The sequence below is a fragment of the Muntiacus reevesi genome, chromosome 8 (genome assembly GCF_963930625.1).
Source record: "Muntiacus reevesi chromosome 8, mMunRee1.1, whole genome shotgun sequence".
NCBI classification, from domain to species: domain Eukaryota; kingdom Metazoa; phylum Chordata; class Mammalia; order Artiodactyla; family Cervidae; genus Muntiacus; species Muntiacus reevesi.
This window is the reverse complement of record NC_089256.1, coordinates 2655773-2676120: the sequence shown is the minus strand read 5'-3', so window position 1 is coordinate 2676120 and position 20348 is coordinate 2655773. Positions and strand designations below refer to the sequence as shown.

The following is a 20348-nucleotide window of genomic DNA, read 5'->3' as shown; positions in this document are numbered from 1 at the left end:
AGATAATTTATTGGAAAGGCCAGCCAATCCTAGGCTTCCATACTAAGACATCAGCCATTTCTAAGGGAAATTTTTCTCAGTAATTTCTTCTCCTACTAACTTCAAAATAGAAAATACCCTTCATTTTTTCAGTCCCTCTCATCCTCTCACGTTGGTGTAGCCAGACAAGTTGACTTGAGATTCTTGTGCTGTATTCCTGTCATGTCTGCTTTAAGCCTCACAAAAGACCTACTTAGAAATTTATATCAGATCTTAAAAGGATATCTTCCCAATAGAGTTGAAGATCACTGGAAATTTATCCCTTACAATATTTAACATTAAATCTTAGAACCAACTGTAATATGTTTAAGACTGATTCTTTCTTAATTAAAATCACTGGGATTTTAAACTAAATTTTAAAAATAAATCTGTATGTAAAGATACTACAAACCACATCACATATTGATGTTAAAAAATATGACGAGGGTAAAAAAAAATGGCTACATTTTCAGATTACTGTCATCAACAACAAAATATCAGTCTGAACATTTTATTCCACTGGAAATTAATTTATCATGTATTTTCCCACTTGCCACAGCAAGGTTTTCTTTCTTTTTGCGTGCATGCTTAGTTGCTCAGTTGTGTCCGACTCTTTTGCGACCCCAGGGACTGCAGCATACCAGGCACCTCTGACCACGGGGATTCTCCAGGCAAGAGTACTGGAGTGGATTGCCATCCCTTCCTCCAGGGGATCTTCCCAACCCAGGAATCAAACCCAGGTCTCCCGCATTGCAGGCGGATCCTTTACCATCTGAGCCACCAGGGAAGCCCTTTATTCTTTTTCTTTAGTACTCAATTCATTCTGCATTAGTGTTTGGTTGAGTATATAAATATTGGCCGTCAGTTCAGATCAATATCTAAATGTGTAATCAATTTCTAAATTGAATTTAGTGTGTATATTTTAATACATAAATTATGCTATGGGTGGTGCTTCCCTGGTAGATCAGTGGGTAAAGAACTTGCTGGCAATGCAGGAGACCCAGGTTTCATCCCTGGGTTGGGAAGATCCCCTGAAAAAGGAGATGGCAACCCACTCAACCCAGGCAATACAGGCAACCCAGTATTCTTGCCTGGGAAATCCTATGGACAGAGAAGCCTGGCAGGCTACAGTCTATGGGGTCACAAGTTTTCGGACATGACTTAGTAACTGTATCTTACACACACCATGCTATGTGTGAGGTCGTGGCAATTAATAAAATAGGTGAAATCATATAAAAGTTTCTCCTTGCATGGATTTTATATTGTTGCAATAGACAACAAAAAAGAAGGGGATGGCTTAATAAAGTAGTTGCAGTCTTATCAATTACAAATAGGTACTTGTGTTGGGCACTTGTTATTTACCTCCACGAAGATTAGATCATGTGCTGCTGCCTTCAACACATTCTGAGGGGAGTTCAGGGTGGAGGGTGAGGCACTCTGTTCTCTGAGAAAACTGAGAATAGGCCTTCAGATGGTTAGATATTTTCAGGAGCTGATTTTATGAGTCAAATTTTCCTCATATCTAGAAAAGCACTAAATTTCTTCATGGTGAGATCTGGTCCTTGTGACTAGCAGAAACCTTCTGCAAAAATACATGCTCAATTGCATGAACTCTCCCTTCACCTAAATCATATATATAATGACCTCCCCTCCCCATCTCTTTGGATCAAGCAGCTTCTCAAAGCTATCTAAGGTGCTGTCTCTCAGGATGAAATCCTCATTATACTCCAAATAGCACTTGCAACCCTCACATTGTGCATTTTTTTTTAAAGTCAGCATGCTTTTTTCAGTGTTTCTGAGACAAGAAATGGAGTACTGTGATAGAAATAAGAGGCATCCATTCTACCATGAATAATGTAACTAATCATAGCCAAACCTAAAAGTTGCGCCTAAGATGAGATCCAAAAGACAGAAAGTGGCTGCCATTAGAAGCACTCTTATAGGCAGTAAAATTAAATATTAGGTAATTAAGTGAAATTCTCTTATTTCAGAGATGAACTGGTTCATATGTAAAAACACTGAAAATTCCACAAGAATCTTTATTCCAATGCTATGTTGCAAAGCAGTAGTCAGAGTGTGAGTCCTTGTCTTCTTACTGGTTTTAATGGAAAATTTGTCAAACTTTCAATGTTGAGTATGAAATGAGCTGTGGGTCTGTCATGTACAGACTTAATTATTATATTAATATATTGAGGTACTTTCTTTATCATCCAAATTTGATTAAAAATTATTTTACCATGAAAGGATGTTGATTTTCTATATTATCATTGAATAATACAAAGAAGAAAGTAAGAAAATATTCCATTTATAATAACATTGATAAGAACAAAATAATTGAGTAACATAAGCAGAGACGCAAAAGCCTAGAAAAATGAGAACTCCAAAGCATGTCAGAAAGATGTTAAAGGCACACATAAATGGAAAAAAGTTCATGAGCTAGAATATTTCATATTATTAAGATATCAAGATGACCTCAAGATCTACAGATTCAATGCAATCTCTGTGAAAACCCCCCAAATTTTTTTGGCAAAAATGGAAAAATCCATCTTAAAATTCATATGAAATATCAAGGGACTCCAAATAGCCAAAATGATCACAGGTCTTCATTATAAAACATACTATAAAGTTATGGTAAAAATACTATAAAGTATTTTTTATACTATACTATAAAGTATTTTTAAAGTATACTATAAAGCATGTGACACTGGCATAAAGACAGACACACAAGTTGAAATGGCCATGACGGTAGAATAGAAAGTCACTGAATTCGTGTCCTCCCATAGAAACACTAAAATTACAACTATTTATGAAGCCACTGCTGATGAGAAAAATCTGAAGACTAGTGGACCTTCTATTACTAAACACATAAAGCAGGAGCTACACAAAGACCAATAGGACTTGGGTATACAGGTTAGAGTCAAGTCTCATACCTCAGGCAGGCAACACATCTAAGGGGGACAATCCAGTTGTAGAGCTTCTCCCAAGAGAGCATATGGGTCTGAGCCCCACATAGTGCTACTCAGCCCAGGGTTCCTACACTTGCAAAGTGAAAAAAATGAAAGTGTTAGTTGCTCAGTTGTGTCCAACTCTTTGCAACTTGGTGGACCATAGTCCACCAGGCTGCTCTGTCTGTGGGATTCTCCAGGCAAGAATACTGGAGTGGGTTGCCATTCCCTTCTCCAGGGGAGCTTCCTGACCTAGGGATCAAACTTGGGTCTCCTGCCTGCAGGCATATTCTTTACCATCTGTGCCACAGGAGAAGACTAAATGCCCCCTAAATTTTAGGACTTTGAAAGACAATAAGGATTCTTTTTCAGAGAACCAAAGGCCTGTATAAAACAGAGATTTCTTACGGGTCACATACAAAATCACACACAGTCCAAGAAGAAATAGGATTCTAAGAGGAACCTGAGTCAGATAGCTTGCTGATATTGCAGAGCCTCCCAGGGAGTTGATAATTATGTGAATTTCTCATGAAGCCATTTTTTTTTTCTTCCAGTAATACATGTTAACACTATGGCATAGCAATGTGAAAAGCCCTATGGACATAGTACTTACTTAACTATTCAAGGTGCTAAATCTCATGCTCAACTAAAATATCAATCTCCTTGATGACTGAATTGCTTGTTTTCAACCAAGCATCTTTTTCACCCAAGTGGCACTTCCTTTGAAACTCAGACATTTGAATTCCATTTCTTGAGTCCATTTTTCATGATGCCCATGAAGGTAATATATCTGCAGAAAAGAGATCATCAGATGACTTTTCCTTGACACTGGAGGGGTCATGCCTTAGTGACTGAGCATGAACACAAGCAAGAGAGAGGGATCAAGAGAGTGTAAGTAGCCTGGCAAATGGAGTTCAGCAGAGAAATTAAGAAAGAGAAACTGAAATCTCCTCCCCGCCCCGCCGCCAAAAAAGATTAATGCCTCAATGACAGTCTTCACAATGTGGCCAGTGGTCAGATCTGTGCTATGATGTTTTCACGTCATGGCAGGAGGAGTTCTATGAAGTGGGATGAATACAGGGATCCAACTCTAAGAGACTTCATATTCTTGCTTAACTTTATTGAGTTTCATTACCCTCTTGCATACAATGGAGTGACACTTGATCAACTAATACCTGTCCCTACGATATGAGTTAAAATTTGTAAAGAACTTGTCAAAATGTGTGCCTCATAGTTGGCCTTCAACAATAGTGAACTCACTTTACTCACTTAATGCCTCCTAAAATTTTCACCAAATAAAAATTCCATATTAAAACAAAGTGTCCTTATACACCAGATCCAGACATTCTATCTCATTAACTTTTTAGGAGAAACATGACTATGGCCGATTTTTTTTTTTTTTTTTTTTTTTTTAATGAATCAAAAGTAGTCACATGGTAGTTGCTCCTCAGGAGAGATTATCGGGAATGAGTGAAAAGGAATTTCTAAAGGAGATTTAAACTTACAACCAGCAAAACTTCACCCACTGAGATTCCATACAGTTTATACATCGTTCTTCAGTTCTGACACCTTCCAAGTTTTCTGTTGAAAATTTATAATGCATGCAGCATTAATTTTCTCATTCCTCCATTGAGCCTGTGCTACAGCCCCTTAAAACACAATCATTGGTCTTGTTTTCCATCTTCAAATCTTCCCTTTGGTCTTAGAGTAGAAACAACATTTACTTAAGTCTTTTCTATTCACTGCCCTTGGATTACTCTCATCTCATCTCCTCATCATAATAAACCACATATCATTTAGTCTTGATTTGTTGAAAGGTTTAATTCTCACCAGAAATTTCAAATGACCATTTAAATAGATTAAATGCTGATTCTATCATCTTCCAGGCCTAGATATTGTGAGAAAAAGTGCTGTTTCCTATGAATCTGAGATAATTATGCACAATTTACTAAATACCATTACCCCAGTACCATGTTCAAGCATTACGGTAGGTTCAAATTATGGAATAAATAGCTCTAGTTCATCATTGAGTCTAAGAAAGTGACATTGGTGATAAGTAACATGGGTTTCTGTGTTGTAGTCATAGAATCTTAGATTTATAGTTATTAATAATGTAGGATGACCTGGTATTCACCATGTATATAGAGGAGCATTACAAATACTCCCAGTTTTCTGGAGTTAACTTTAAGTACTTGGTTTTTATGAAGAACAACATTAATACTTGATTTTACTAATTAAAAATAAAATGGGATTTTCATTTTTACAAAAGCCAACACACAAAACTCCATAATCATACAAATGTTGGTGAGGTTTTAAATATTTCTTTTTTTATTGACGCACAGTTAATTTGCAATGTTGGGTTAGTTTCAAGTGCACAGCAAGGTGATTTATATATATATATATATGTGTGTGTGTGTGTGTGTGTATATATATGTATATTCTATTTGGGATTCCTTTCCATTTAAGATTACCATTACCGTACTAATGTTTCTTTGTAAAAGTGAAGTGGTATAACGAACTTTCAAAAAATGAATAAAATTGTACTGCTGAAGTATATCATAACATGTGAGACAAAGTTACAACACATTAACACCATCTTCACAAAAGAGGTAAATCATTAAGATCACAGATAATTTTTTTATCTACATGAAAAATATACCACAGACAACTCACTTGAAAAAAACTGAGTTAGAAGCCCTAAGTTGAAAGTTTGTAAGGGAACTTCATTCTAGAGTTATAGGTCCTGGACATACTTTATGAGAGAAGCATGTGTGATGTGAGGCAAGTAAATCAGTAAACCTGTCTTGGTTTCAATTTGCTTCTCTGTAAATTGGGAGCAATGATAATGAAACTACCAGTGTTGGTTGTGGATAAACCAACTGAATTGAATGTGCCTGGTGGATAACAAAGGGTTCACATAACATACTCATATGAATCAGATCTACAGAGCAACAACTTTGGAAATTGACCATATGCTTTTCTGTTGAGATTTGAAAGAGATGTTTACTCTTGTTTCAAATGGTTCCTCAAGTCTTGGCATAAAAAATGAAAATGTTTTCTTTATATTTAATAAAAAATGTGAGCCATAGGGATATTTAAGAAAAAGAGAGCAAATTAACAGTAATTTCAAAATTTCTGCTTTATCTTCTCTGTTAAAAAGAGAATTAGAACTAGATTGCAAAATATTCTTTCCTCTTTTTGTCACTGACACTTTGCTTTTGATAAATCCATAGTGAAAGGGAAAAATTAGCTATTATTCCCTCATTCAACTCCCTCTTAACCATGCTTTTACCCAATATTTCTATCCAATGTGCTTTACCTCAGGGTAAGTAAAAATGGAAAAAAAAATGAGATTAAGGTGCTATGGAAAAACCAATTTCATCAAAGTAACAAACATGAGAAATCTGAAAAAGCAGCAGTAAGATGCTGGAGAGAAACCTCTTACTCTACAATCATCAAACTGTGGATTTAATGTTCTTTTCATTGCCTGTTCTGAACCTATGAACACTGAAACTTTGGCAGTGTACATTAAAATATCAGTATACTTAAAATAATGCCTAGCCAAGATTAAAAAAAAAAAAAAAAAAAAAAAAAAACAAGTGTTAGTTCCTGGGTCTCTCTCTCTCTCTCTTTTAATGACCTACAAAATTTCTTGCTTTTCTTTCACACTTTACAACAGGTATAGCCCTCTGAATGTATATAAACAATCATTTTCTTGGCACCATAAATAGCCTAAGTCACTTGTCTCTTCAACAAACTCCTCATGGCACTTTCACCTCTGTGTTTCTCACTATGTAAATGATAGGATTTAACATGGGAGTGAGGATTGCAAACAACATAACCACAAACTTGTCCACAGACTAAGTGGTCATAGGACTCATGTAGGTGAATACACAGGGACTAAAAATGGGCACCGCTACTGTAAAGTGGGAGCCACATTTAGAGAGGGCTTTGCACTATTCCTCAGAGCCATAGGACTTCAGGGAGCTCAGGATGACTCTGTAGGAGATGAGGAGCATGGAAAAAATAAGCTTGCACATGGCCCCATTGTTAGCCGCCACCAGAGTTCCAAGCCTGTAGGCCAGTTTCAACAGTGAGAAGAAATCACACACCAAGTGGTCAGTGTCATTGGAACCACAGAAGGTTAAAGTGAGAATGAAATGAATCAGCACCATGGCATGCAGGATCCCCCGCATCCAGGCCACCACCACCAGGAGCTGACAGAGCTCCTGTCGCATAATGGTCGTGTAGTGCAGAGGCTTGCAGATGGTGACATAGTGGTCATAGGCCATGATGATGATGATGACGATCTCTGATCCTCCCAGGAAGTGTTCCAAAAAGATCTGAGTCAGGCAGGCACCCCAGGATATGATTCTTCTCTGGTACAGCAGGTCAGCAATTAATTTGGAGGTGGTGACTGAGGTCAAAGAGACATCGATTAAGGAACAGTGAGTGAGAAAGAAGTACATGGGAGTAGGAAGTGTGGGACTGAAGGTAGGAGTAATGACAATTAACAGATTGGCCAGCATGGTAAAAAGAAAATGAACAAAAAGACTATTAAGAGTATTTTCTTAATAACAAGTGTGAATTCTGTGTGAGTCCTAAGAGAATAAATTCAATCCCGTTGTTGGGAGGCTTGCAGACATCCTTTTAGAAGGTAACACCTGCTTGGGTCCTGAATTATCTGTAAAGAAGTGAAAAATGATACTGATTAAGCATGAAATTTAGTACAAAAATTCTTAGAACAAAAACAGAATGATGACTTTATGTCCCTGGGCACTTTTGGCTCATTACTTGTTTCCAGTCTTTCTTATTTTTCCCATGATGCTTTCAGTCTCTTCAGACACCTAGTGCCAGTCACCTGTAAAACACCAATAGGGCAACATTTGATGTACAATTGACTGAGATGGGATATCTGCTTGAGATCTGAATTCTTCTACTTGTTGCATCTCCAAGTGATTCTTCAAAGTCATTTCAGTACTCATTCTTCTGAGGCCTCCTCTGTCTGCCAGCTTACAAATTATAATTCTCAGATGTATTTTGTAAGTTAAGAAGTATTGCATATAGGTAAGAGTTATTTTCTCCTCCATGAGAATTTTCACATGAACCCTCAGCTCTAACAGGGAAAGAAATATACCATTAAAAATATCTATCATCAGCAGGAAGTTTAGGTAAATATATACTTCATTGAAGGGCTTCCCTGGTAGCTCGCATGGTAAAGAATTTGCCTACCATTCATCAGGTGGCTATTAGTGGCAGGAAAGTTTGTAAGCCTCAGGCTAGAATTATTGTTCGACTGTGAATTCGTTCATAATGCAGGTGACCATGGTTCAATCACTGGGTTCAGCAAATCCCCTGTAGAAGGGAATGGCAACCCACTCCAATATTCTTGCCTGGAGAATTCCATGGACAGAGGGGCCTGGTGGGCTCTAGTTTATGAGTTGCAAAGAGTCACACAGACCTGACTGACTTTCACTTTCATACTTCATATGTCACTGAGTCCACTTTATCCCTGGTACCAGTCAGAACACAGAAGCAATTCAACTGTATGTCCTCTCTCACCACAGAGCTCGGCATGACGTCTGTAGGGTCTGAAACTTATCAGGCAATGAGTAAATTCTTGGTGAATTGCTATTTACCATGGGTAAAATATGACCGTTTCCCTAGACTGTAAACCTAGGAGGAGTTCAAGTGCTCTTCTTCTCCTGCCATGCTTATCATTACTTTGCAGTAGATGAGAAATATGAATAAACATTTATTTAAAAAGTCATCTTGTACTGCCTCCAATTTTCTTCTAGCTGAGGTAGAAACAAATACAACAATATCCATGGCAATAAACATATTTCTAAGAATCACAGAACTTGGAAACACCTTTCAATTTACCAAAATAAAATACTTGTAAAAATGGAGAAGCTGTTGAAGGTCACAGAGGATGATGGCATAGTGTGAAAGAAAACGCCTATCTCCGGATCCTAAAGTTAGTGGTCTCACTCTCCACATTTTCATAACAATAATATGTTTGCTAAATATCATTACATTATAGGGTCCATTGATTTCTTCAGTAAAGCACATGGTACCCAGGAAGTGGGAGGCTGGAACAGTATGTCACAAGAAGAAACTATAAACATATTTATGACATATATACACATTTGTATTTTGATAGCAGACTCCACTTATAAAAAGAGCCAAAATTAATTCACAGGAAGTTTTCATAAGTTAGACACTTGTTTAGCTGAGAAATATATATTTTTTCAATCAACTATGGAGCAATGATTCCTTATACCACCTATGGCTCAGACGGTAAAGATTCTGCTTACAATGCTAGAAACCCAGGTTCGATCCCTGGGTTGGGAAGATCCTCTGGAGAAGGGAATGGCAATCCACTCCAATGTTCTTGCCTGGAAAATTCCATGGATAGAGGAGCCTGGCAGGCTGTACAGTCCGTGGGGTCACAAAGGTTCGGATGCAACTAAGTGACTAATATTTCAATTTCAACATATAAATATAAATATATATATGAAGTGAATATATATATATATATGTAGTGAAAAGTGAATGTTAGTTGCTAAGTCATGCCTGACTCCTTGGTGATCCCATGGAGTATAGACCACAAGGCTCCTCTGTCCATGGAATTCTCCAGGCAAGCATACTAGAGTGGGTAGCCTTCTGCAGGGAATCTTCCCGACCCAGAGACTGATTCTGGTCTCCTGCATTGCAAGTAGATTCTTTACCATCTGAGCCACCAAATGGCTCAGATATATATATATATATATATATATATATATATATATATATATAATCTCCTAAAGCACTTTCAAAGAGGATTCCAGATTCAAGAAACTATGTACAAGGCCAAATTTCTAATAGTGAAATTGTTTTATAAATTTACTTTTGAAAAATATCTGCATTTACATGGGCTAATAACTGTTAATCTCTTAAAATATTATCTCCTATGGTATATAATCAAAACACATTTTATGTAGCAAATATAATGAAATACAACCGGAAAGAATTCTACATGATGTGAAGATCACAGTTTGTGGAATAAGAATATTTGGGTTCAAAGCTGACTCACATGTTCTATGATCTAATTATTTAATCTTTAAGATCTTTCATTTATTCAGTAAAATAAGAATACCAAATTTTATATTTAATATTGTTCTAACCATTTGAAAATACTTTAATGCTTTCACATCAGTTTAAATACCGTATAACTAATTTTTCTAATTACTGGCACTTTTCACCCAACTGATCAAGAAATACAATATTATTTTTTAATGCTAGATATATCAGATATGTACAAAGAGAGAAATGGCAAGCATTTTCTTTCTATATTATGTTCCACATCATCCTAGATTTCAGTAAGCCATGCAGTTTTCTTAGAAACAACTGTCTACATACGCAAGCACATTATAAAAATGTGTAAATACAAAGGAAAATTTAAAATTACTACAAAACAAGAGAGGTTCTGATGAAATGCTTTTTCTCTGATATCCTTTGAAATGGTTGAAAGAGCATCATGTTTGGATTTAGAATAATTCAGGTCTTATTATTAACTGTGTCTCTGATATCAGGCAGGTCTTTGCACTTCTTTGAACTTCATTGTTTTTCATCTGTGAAATGGGAATAATCATAGTAACTATTATCTTACAGAGTTGCTGCTATGGTCAGGAGAGAGGTATGGGATAAAATTTCTAGTAAAAATATAGGAAATATAAAGACCATGATAGAAATAAAATATTCATAATTGGTCATTTCTTATCTGAAATTGCATTCCTGCTTAATAATATTATAATGGCATGTTTGCCTTCTGACTTCCTTACTGTGTAAGTAACAGGGATTAACATGGGAGATGGCAACCAGTCCCGCCACTTCATGGCAAATAGATGAGGAAACAATGGAAACAGTAACAGACTTTATTTTCTTGGGCCTCCAAAATCACTGCAGATGGTGACTGCAGCCATGAAATTAAAAGATGTTTGCTCCTTGGAAGAAAAACTATGACAAATCTAGCCAGACTATTAAAAAGCAGAGACATCACTTTTCCAACAAAGTTTCATCTAGTAAAAAAGCTATGGTTTTTCCACTATTCATGTATGGACATGAGAGTTGGACCATAAAGAAAGCTGAACACTGAAGAATTGATGATTTTGAACTATGGCATTGGAGAAGATTCTTTTAGTTCTCATGGACTGCAAGAAAATCCAACCAGTCCATCCTGCAGGAAATCAGTCCTGAATACTCATTGGAAGGATGGATGCTGCAGTTGCAACTCCAAGACTTTGGCCACCTGAGTCGAAGAACTGACTCATTTGAAAAGACCCTGATGCTGGGAAGGATTGGGGGCAGGAGGAGAAGGGGACAGCAGAGGATGAGATGGTTGGATGGCATCACCAACTCGATGGACATGAGATTGAGCAAACTCCGGGAGATGGTGATGGACAGGGAAGCCTGGCATGCTGCAGTCCATGGGGCGGTGAAGATTTGGACATGATTGAACAACTGAGCTACTACTACTAGGTTCCAAAACTGTTGCTCTTTAGGTCTAATATATAGATTTATATCACATGAACCTCCTATCATCTATCAGGCACATTGACTTCAGTTGATTTATGTACCCTATTAAACTAGTTATTCTATTATCACTGCCCCCATTTTACAGAGAAGCAAATTAAGGTCAAGAGAGGTTTACTAATTTACTTGTGCCACATCACACGTGCTTACCCCACAAAGTGTATCAGGTACTATTACATTGGAATACAACTTCCTTTCAAAAGTTTCACCTACAGACTTACAATCCAGATCTTTAAAACTCAGTCTTACTTTCTTTCAAATGAAATAGAACTGTCTGTGATATATTTTATCCTATAGATGAGGAAATTATCTGCAGTCTTAATGACTCGCTTTGTCTTTCAAAGAGATGGTGTCAATGTTTTGTAATCTTGTCTCACAATGTCTCTTGTCTTGTCAGTGTGTTGTAATCTTCTATATTGTGGCGATATATTTTAGCAGTGTAAGTTTGTTCCTTATTGCCTTTTTGAAGGTTCAAGTTATGTCACTTCACTTTTACAAAAGACCAACATTAGCATTGCAATAGATACCTATAATGGAAAAAATCCAAAAAATTTTATATATATAAAATATATATATTTATGTATATACATATATATATATATATATATAAAATATATATATGTATATATATATATTATATATATATATATATATATATATATATATATATATACACACAGTTTGTTGTTTTTTAGTCACTCAGTCATGTCAGACCCCTTTGGGACCCCACAGACCATAGCCTGTGAGGTTCTTCTGTCCATGGGATTTCCCAGGCAAGATTACAGGAGAAGGTTGGCATTTTCTTCTTCAGAGGATCTTCCCAACTGAAGAACCCCTTTCTCCTGATACAGGCAGATTCTTTGCTACTGAGCCACCAGGGGTGCATACATATATATCTGAATCACTTTGTTTTACACTTAAATGAACACAAATTGTAAATTGATGTAATTCAATACAAAATGGAAAAACAATGCAAAAATCCATTAGCATTTATATGATAATGGATGCATGAATTTTGGGGGGGAAAGAGGGTAAAAGCAACTATACTTGAGATTTCTTTCCATTAGTGAAGTTAAGTGAAATCAATTTAGCTAAGATAAACTTTCAGAAAGTGGGAAATACCTTCAATATTTCTCCATGAATGTGGAGAATACCAGGTCAACCTACATTGTTACTAACACTGCTGAGAGCCGTTATGGGGGGGTCCCGCCCATAACGAGGTCATGAAGAAAATACCGGGCAGGCAAGGCCGTCTGGGACCCCATCCATGACGAGGTCATGAGGAAAAAACCCGACAGGCAAGGCCATCTAGGATAAGGGACCCTCTAGGTTGGCCTCAGCCTCTACCCCATCCTGTATCCTTCCCCCTTTTCTGCTGCTGGTCTTGTTTACCCTGCTTCAGATTCTTGTGTTGCCTGCCAAAAGCTCTCCTGCTCCTCTTTCACCGAATAAAGACCAACTTAAAACCCTAATTAATAAATCTCCTGGACGCTGGTACCCTATGAAGGGGCCAGGGATGAAGGAAATGCTTCAATTCAAACCCTTTTGCTGGCATTCTGGCTTATATGATAAATATGTGCTCTCACTGCAAAAAATGCTCTTGATTGTTCTAAACATCCTAAGCACAGTACGCTGACAAAAGAAACTATTAAGCATAGGCCCCTTCACGGGGTGAGAAAAAGCCCACAAATATGATAGCCACAAATGTGCCTAATAGAAAATACTTTAGATAGAGATTAGCTGGCGACTTCTTGCAGGTAGTTAACTTTTATACTAAGAGCCTGTTTTGTGTCATATCTGCTGTTTTTGCAGTCCTTTGCATTTCTGTTCCTTAAAAAATGTAATCCTATCTAGTTCCCATAGAGATGACGCTTATTAGAAAGAAAATAGATTAATTATAAGAAAAACAGGGTCGGCTACTAAAGTTGCATAAGTCACACCAGGTGCAAGCCATAAAATGTTAGCAAGCCTGAAGGCCAAATGATAAGAAAGACTCTTGTGAATGAAAAAGTATGTGGGTGACATCCTGTTTCTGTCAAAGGTCAAGTTGCTGTAATGTTTTGAGATGCCCTGTGTGTAAGCAATATGCACTCCCCCCAGAAGATGTTGTTAAGGGTATAAAGGGGCTGTGCAAAAATAAACTTCAGACTTAGCCCCGAGCTTTGTCTCACTCTCTCTCATTCGCTGTCACCGTTCATCCTGAGGGTTCCCCTGGATCCTGCTGGGGCTGGACCCCGGCATAACACATACATCAAAACTTTTCTGACTACAACACTCCAACTCATTGTACTTCTCACAAAAGTCACTTTCTAAAACCCAGTGATCAACTGGAGCTATTTCTTCTATAATTTGAACATACATTCTGAACACTGTATGGGGGTGACAGTGTTTTTAATAACTTTTACATGACTGTCTCAAATTCAAAAGAAACAGAACCTCTTCACACATGGTCTGGGCCTAAAAGATTATATTATCAGCACTTAATTCATTAGAATGGTCAAGTTTGCAATTGTTGGTGAGAACAAAACATTTCAACAATATCTGGTCGAAATTATATATGTTTCCTTTCTTTGTGACTGTTAGAGAGGATATGAAAGTAATCCAAGGGTAAGGATGGGGGAAGTCTTCAGTAAGTGTTGCTTCTATTCTAAGACCAAAGGGAAGATTTGAAGAGGGAAACTGAGGTCAATGGTTGTGTCTTTGGGGCTATACTAGAGGCTTAGTGGTGGCATGAGAAGATTAATGCAGTACACATTATAAACTGTCAGCAGAAAACTCAGAAGGTATCAGAACCAAAGAAGGAAGTGTAGGCTGTGTGACATTATCTTGCTGGTTTGTGAGTTTAAACCTTCTTCAGTTGTTCCTTCACACTCATCATCATAAATCTCTCCTGAGGACCAACTGTCTTCTGATTATATATGATTCTTATTAAAAATATAGGGAAATAGATATGCTTCTCCTAAAAGTCAATGAGATAAATAGTGTTTGAATCTGCTATGTAAAAATAATTTGATTTAAACTGTTGAAGGTAAACTGTGAGGAATACATTTTGACATTTTTTTCTTTGTAAAAGCAAAAATCCTCTTCATGTTTCCTGTGAGTGAAATTAAGTACTAATGTAGGTCATCATAAAAGTGAAGTGACTACGATAAACTTTCAGAAAGGTGGGGATACCTGCAACATACCTCAATGCAGGTAGAGAACATCATGCCATCCTACATTATTATATAACTCTTTATAAACGAAATCTTCTCTGGTTCCAAAACTGCAAATCTTGTTACTTCTCACAAATATCTTTTTGCCAAACACAGTGGCCAACTGGAGCTATTTTTTCCATAATTTGACCACACAGTGATGCATGGTACTAGGGTGATTCTGTTTACTAAGTTGTGCAAGGCTACCTCTAGGAGGCAAGAATATACGGTGGAGAAAAGAATTTCTCTTCAATAACTGGTTATGGGAAAAATGGACAGCTACATGCAAAGAATGAGATTAGAACTCTTTTAACACCATACACATAAACCAACTTAAAATGAATTAAAGACCTGAATATTATACGACACTATACAACTCCTAGAGCAAAACATAGGCAGGATATTCTTTGATAAAAATTGCAGCATTTTCTGGGATTCATCTTCTAGAGAAAGTTCAGTTCAGTTGCTCAGTCATGTCTGACTCTTTGTGACCCCATGAATCACAGCACGCCAGGCCTCTCTGTCCATCACCAACTCCTGGAGTCTACCCAAACCCATGTCCATTGAGTCAGTGATGCCATCCAGTCATCTCCTCCTCTGTTGTCCCCTCCTCCTCCCGTGCCAGTCCTTCCCAGCATTAGGGTCTTTTCCAATGAGTCAGATCTTCACATGGGGTGGCCAAAGTATTGGAGTTTCAGCTTCAACATCAGTCCTTCCAATGAACACCCAGGACTAATCTCCTTTAGGATGGACTGGTTGGATCTCCTTGCAGTCCAAGAGATTAAGAGTCTTCTCCACAGTTCAAAAGCATCAATTCTTCAGCACTCAGCTTTTTTCACAGTCCAACTCTCACATCTATACATGACCACTGGAAAAACCATAGCCTTGGCTAGGTGGACCTTTGTTGGCAAAGTAATGTCTCTGCTTTTAAACATGCTATCTAGGTTGGTCATAACTTTTCTTCTAGAAAAAGAGAAATTAACAAATGGGACCTAATTAAACTTAAAAAAAGATTTGGCACAACAAAATAAACCATAAACAAAACAAAAAGACAATCTACAGAATGGGAGAAAATATTTGCAATTGAAGTGAATGACAAGGGATTTATCTCCAAAATATACAAATAGTTTATGCAGGGCTCACATGGGGTTACAAAGAATTGGACACGACTGAGCGATTTTCACTTCACTGCACTTCACCAATGGCTCCCTGGTAAATAACAGGAAACACAGGAATTGCGGTTCCATCCCTGGATTGAGACATTACCCTGGAGAAGGGAATGACAACCCACTCCAGTATTCTTGCCTGGAGAATTCCATGTACAGAGGAGCCTGGTGAGCTATAGCCCATGGAGTAACAAAGAGTTAGATACGACTGAGCAGTTAACTAACACACACAAACACAGCACTTTGAAGATCTAAATAGGTGTTATTTCCACAGGGCTTTCTCCATTGTTATCCTATAGAGTTAACATTTACTATTGGAAAAAAAAAAATGGCTCTGTGGTTAATTCACCTTAGGAAATTTAGACTTATATAATTGATCTGGAAAGTTCGGTTTAGTGTCTACAGTGAATTAGAGAGTTATGGAAACTGAGTATATAAGGTTTAATAATACTAAGGTGGATTGTATCTATGTGGGACTAAAATTCCATGGTGCAGGAGTAGGTGGGTAACAATAAAGTAAATAAATAAATGAAAAGCATGATCTTGTTAGCAATGGGTAAGATGAAGAAAGCCCTGTCTACCTGTAGCTTCCATATCACAGTTGTTATCTTGTTCTCTGTGCCCTGTACTGTTATGCATCTGTAACTTGGAGCTACTTTTCCCACAGACAAAACCACAGCAGTATTCTATATTCTTGTTCAGTTCAGTTCAGTCACTCAGTCGTGTCTGACTCTCTGCAACCACAAGGACTGCAGATGGATTAATGTGATCTTAGTTTTTTGAATGTTGAGTTTTAAGCCAGCTTTTTTCACTCTCCTCTTTCACTTTCTTCAAGAAGCTCTTTAGTTTTTCTTCACTTTCTGCCATAAGGGTGGTGTCACCTTGCATATCTGAGGTTATTGATATTTCTCCCAGAAATCTTGATTCCAGCTTGTGCTTCATCCAGCCAAGCATTTGGCATGATATACTCTGCATATAAGTTAAATAAGCAGGGTGACAATATATAGCCTTGACCTACTCCTTTCTTAATTTGGAACCTGTCCATTGTTCCATGTCCAATTCTAACTGTTGCTTCTTACCTGCATAAGATTTCTCAGGATGCAGGTAAGGTGGTTTGGTATTTCCATTTCTTTAAGAATTTTCCAGTTAGTTGTGATCCACACAGTCAAAGGCTTTAGCATAGTCAATGAAGCAAGAGTAGATGTTTTTCTGGAATTCTTTGGAATGTAACCATATGCTTTTTTTTGTTGCAATTTATAAGAGGTGTTTACTCTTCTTGTTGCAAATGGTTCCTCAAATCTTGTTATGGAGATGAAAATATTTCTGTTATATTCAAGAAAAATGTGAACCAAGAGAATATTTAAGAAAATAAGAGACAATTAAGGTTAATTTAAAACTTCCTATATAATGTTTGTGCCAAAAAATAGTTGTAGATTGTGAATTATTCATTCCTCCTACTGTGAGTGTCTCTCTTTTGATTCTGATGATTTCATAGTGTAGAAAAAAAATCAGCTGTGATTTCCTCATTCAACTGCCCCTTACCTTGGTATCTATCAAACAATTTTTATCTCTTTGCTTTACCACAAGCTAAGCAAAAATAGAAAAAGTTCAGAGATCAATGGTCTATAGAAAAGTCAATTTTATCAAAGTAGGATATATGGAAAATTTAGTAAAGTAGCAGTGACAGTTGAGAATAATAAACTCTACAATCATCAAACTAATGGCTTACATTTTCTTTATTATTTATCTTGTGGCTATGAACATTAATATTGAAGTCTCTGTGTGTGTGTGTTAGTCTCTAGAAAGTTTATTACAACATAAAAATGCCTAAGATATTTCTAGCCTTTACTAAATTATCAACAAATATTAGTTTCAGAGCCTTTTTTTCTGTCAATGTTCTGCAAAGTGTTTTATTTTCTATCACAATTTATAATAGGTTCAAGGTTATCAATGCATATAAATCATCCTCTAATTGGCATCATGAACAGCAACACTACTCTCCTCTTCAACAAACTCCTCACAGCATTTTTCACCTCTGTGTTTCTCACTGTGTAAATGATAGGATTTAACATGGGAATGAGAATTGCAAAGAACACACTCACCAACTTGTCTTCAGGGTAACTGATCACTGGACAGGTATAGATGAAAATACAAGGGATAAAATAGAGCACTACCACTGTAAAGTGGGAGCCACATATAGAGAGGGCTTTGCGCCATCCTTCAGAATCTTGGGATTTCAGTGAGCTCAGGATGACTATGTAGGAGATGAGCAGCTTTAAAAAAAATAAGTAAACACATACCCCCACTGTTAGTGGCCACTACCATTTCCAGCCTGTAAGTATTGCTGCATGCAATTTCCAACAGTGAAAAGAAATCACTCATGAAGTGGTTACTAATATTGGGGCCACAGAAGGTCAAGTCCACAGTGAATAACATCTGCATGGTGGCATGTAAGATCCCTCCGATCCAGGCCACCACCACCAGGAGCTTGCTGAGCCCCTGTCTCACAATGGTGGTGTAGTGCAGAGGCTTGCAGATGGCCACGTAGCGGTCATAGGCCATGGATATGAGAACAATGACTTCTGATGCTGCCAGGAAGTGCTCCAGAAAGAGTTGAGTCAGGCAGCCACCCCAGGAGATGGTTCTCCTCTTGTACAGCAGGTCAGTGATCATTTTCGGGGTGGTGACAGAGCTGAAGATGCCATCTACGAAGGGCAGATGAGTGAGAAAGAAGTACACGGGGGCAGAAAGTGTGAGGCTGAGGGAGATGGTAATGATAATAAATAGATTGGCCAGCACAGTGAACAGGAAAATGAACAAAAAGACAATGAAGAGTGTTTTCTTCAAGTGTGGATTCTGTGTGAGTCCCAAAAGAACAAAATTCAGTCACATTGTTGGGAGCCATGAGATTCATTTATGAACTCCCACCTTCCTGGGGCCGGAATTGCCTACAAAGATAAAGAATGATACTTGTTAATCAGAAAAGAGTTATTGTCTGAATGCCTTAGAACAAAAACAGAGCAGTTATGGTGACTATGGAGCATGTCCTTGGTAGTTTTGCCCCGTAGTTGCTTTAATGTTATTCTTTTTTAATTCTTCCTCCATGATGCTTTCTACCTCTTCAGACATCTAGTCTCTCTCACCTGTAAACATCTATTGGTCAACTTTTAATTTACCAAGAAAACATTGGGCTATCTACATGGGATCTGGATTCTTCTCCTGGCTCCAATTCCATGTGAGTCTGATAAGGCATCTTAGTGCTCCATACTTCCGAGTCTTCCTTCTAGTCAATTTACAATTTTCAATTCTCAGATTAATCCTGTAAGCCTAGAGTTACCCCTCAGATGTAAGAGTTATTCCCTCTTCCATTAGAATTTGCGTTTGAACCTTCAGCTTAATGTGGAAAGACATCATCAATAAATATCTATCATAAGCAGGCATGTTAAGGATTATATATATACATACATATATAAAAGTCTTTGACAACACATCATTTCTGCTACCTATCAGAACACATATAGCATTCAACTGTGTTTCCTCACTTATCATAGTACCTGGCATAATATCTGTAGTGCTTGAAACCTATTAGATGATGACTAAATGCTTGGTGAATTGCCATTTTCCATGGATAAATATACAACTGTTTGTCCTAACTGTAAACTTAGGAGAAATTTAAGTGTTCTCATTCTCCAGCTCTGTTTATTATTACTTGATGAGAAACAAGCTTTTGAAAGGAAGCTGCATTCCAATTTAATAATTTCTGATACTCTTTCTGGGATAAATGTGAAAATGATTATAGCATTTATTAATTGATTTTTTATTCTTTAAAACTTTGATCCACATATAATTTAACATTGTTATATTGTAAAAATATAAAGTATATTACAGATTCAGTAGACATAGATAAAAAAACTCTTGCATAGGTGTTCAATACATAAGGATCTGTTAGGGAAAAGAAATCCTTATTTTCAAAGTTTTAAAATGAAAATTTCAATGTGGAGAAATAACTGAAATAGCTTACTGGGTAAGATAAAGAGACAGATAATGCACTATATGTATATACACAGACTAACATAAGTATATCAAATTTGTTGCATACTAATAAATACTTACTGTAAGTTAACTAGGTCAACAAATAGCATCTCAGCCACTAGAAAAGCCCTCAGCAGATATTTATGGGATACTTAATCTGCATTTTAGTGTATGTATGTTCACACAGAGTCATAAAAAGAATCCTTGTTAATTGCCTATAATGCCTGATATTTTATTACCAAACAACAGCAGCTCATCCTACCTTGATAGGAATGACCTTCCCACTCCTTTATGTTTTTGCCAAATGCATTCTTATGCCTTCTTCTCCAGTCTATCCATACTAGCTATCATTCCTGGTTCAAGGATACTGCATTACTAACAATGAAAAATTGGGGATATACATTTCCCAAAGAAAAGAG

The 20348-nt window shown here is 37.1% G+C and overlaps 1 protein-coding gene across 1 annotated transcript; it reads right to left on the bottom strand.

Moving 5' to 3' along the window:
* Positions 1-6919: 6919 nt before the first annotated feature.
* LOC136173546 (olfactory receptor 4C3D-like) lies at positions 6920-7492 on the bottom strand. The gene has a single exon (XM_065943223.1). The coding sequence runs from the start codon at positions 7490-7492 to the stop codon at positions 6920-6922; it is 573 nt and encodes a 190-aa protein (XP_065799295.1).
* Between the last annotated feature and the right edge of the window lie 12856 nt (positions 7493-20348).

Excerpts from the sequence above, each read along its gene's own strand:
- LOC136173546 (XM_065943223.1), bottom strand. The coding sequence starts at position 7,492 with ATGCTGGCCAATCTGTTAATTGTCATTACTCCTACCTTCAGTCCCACA.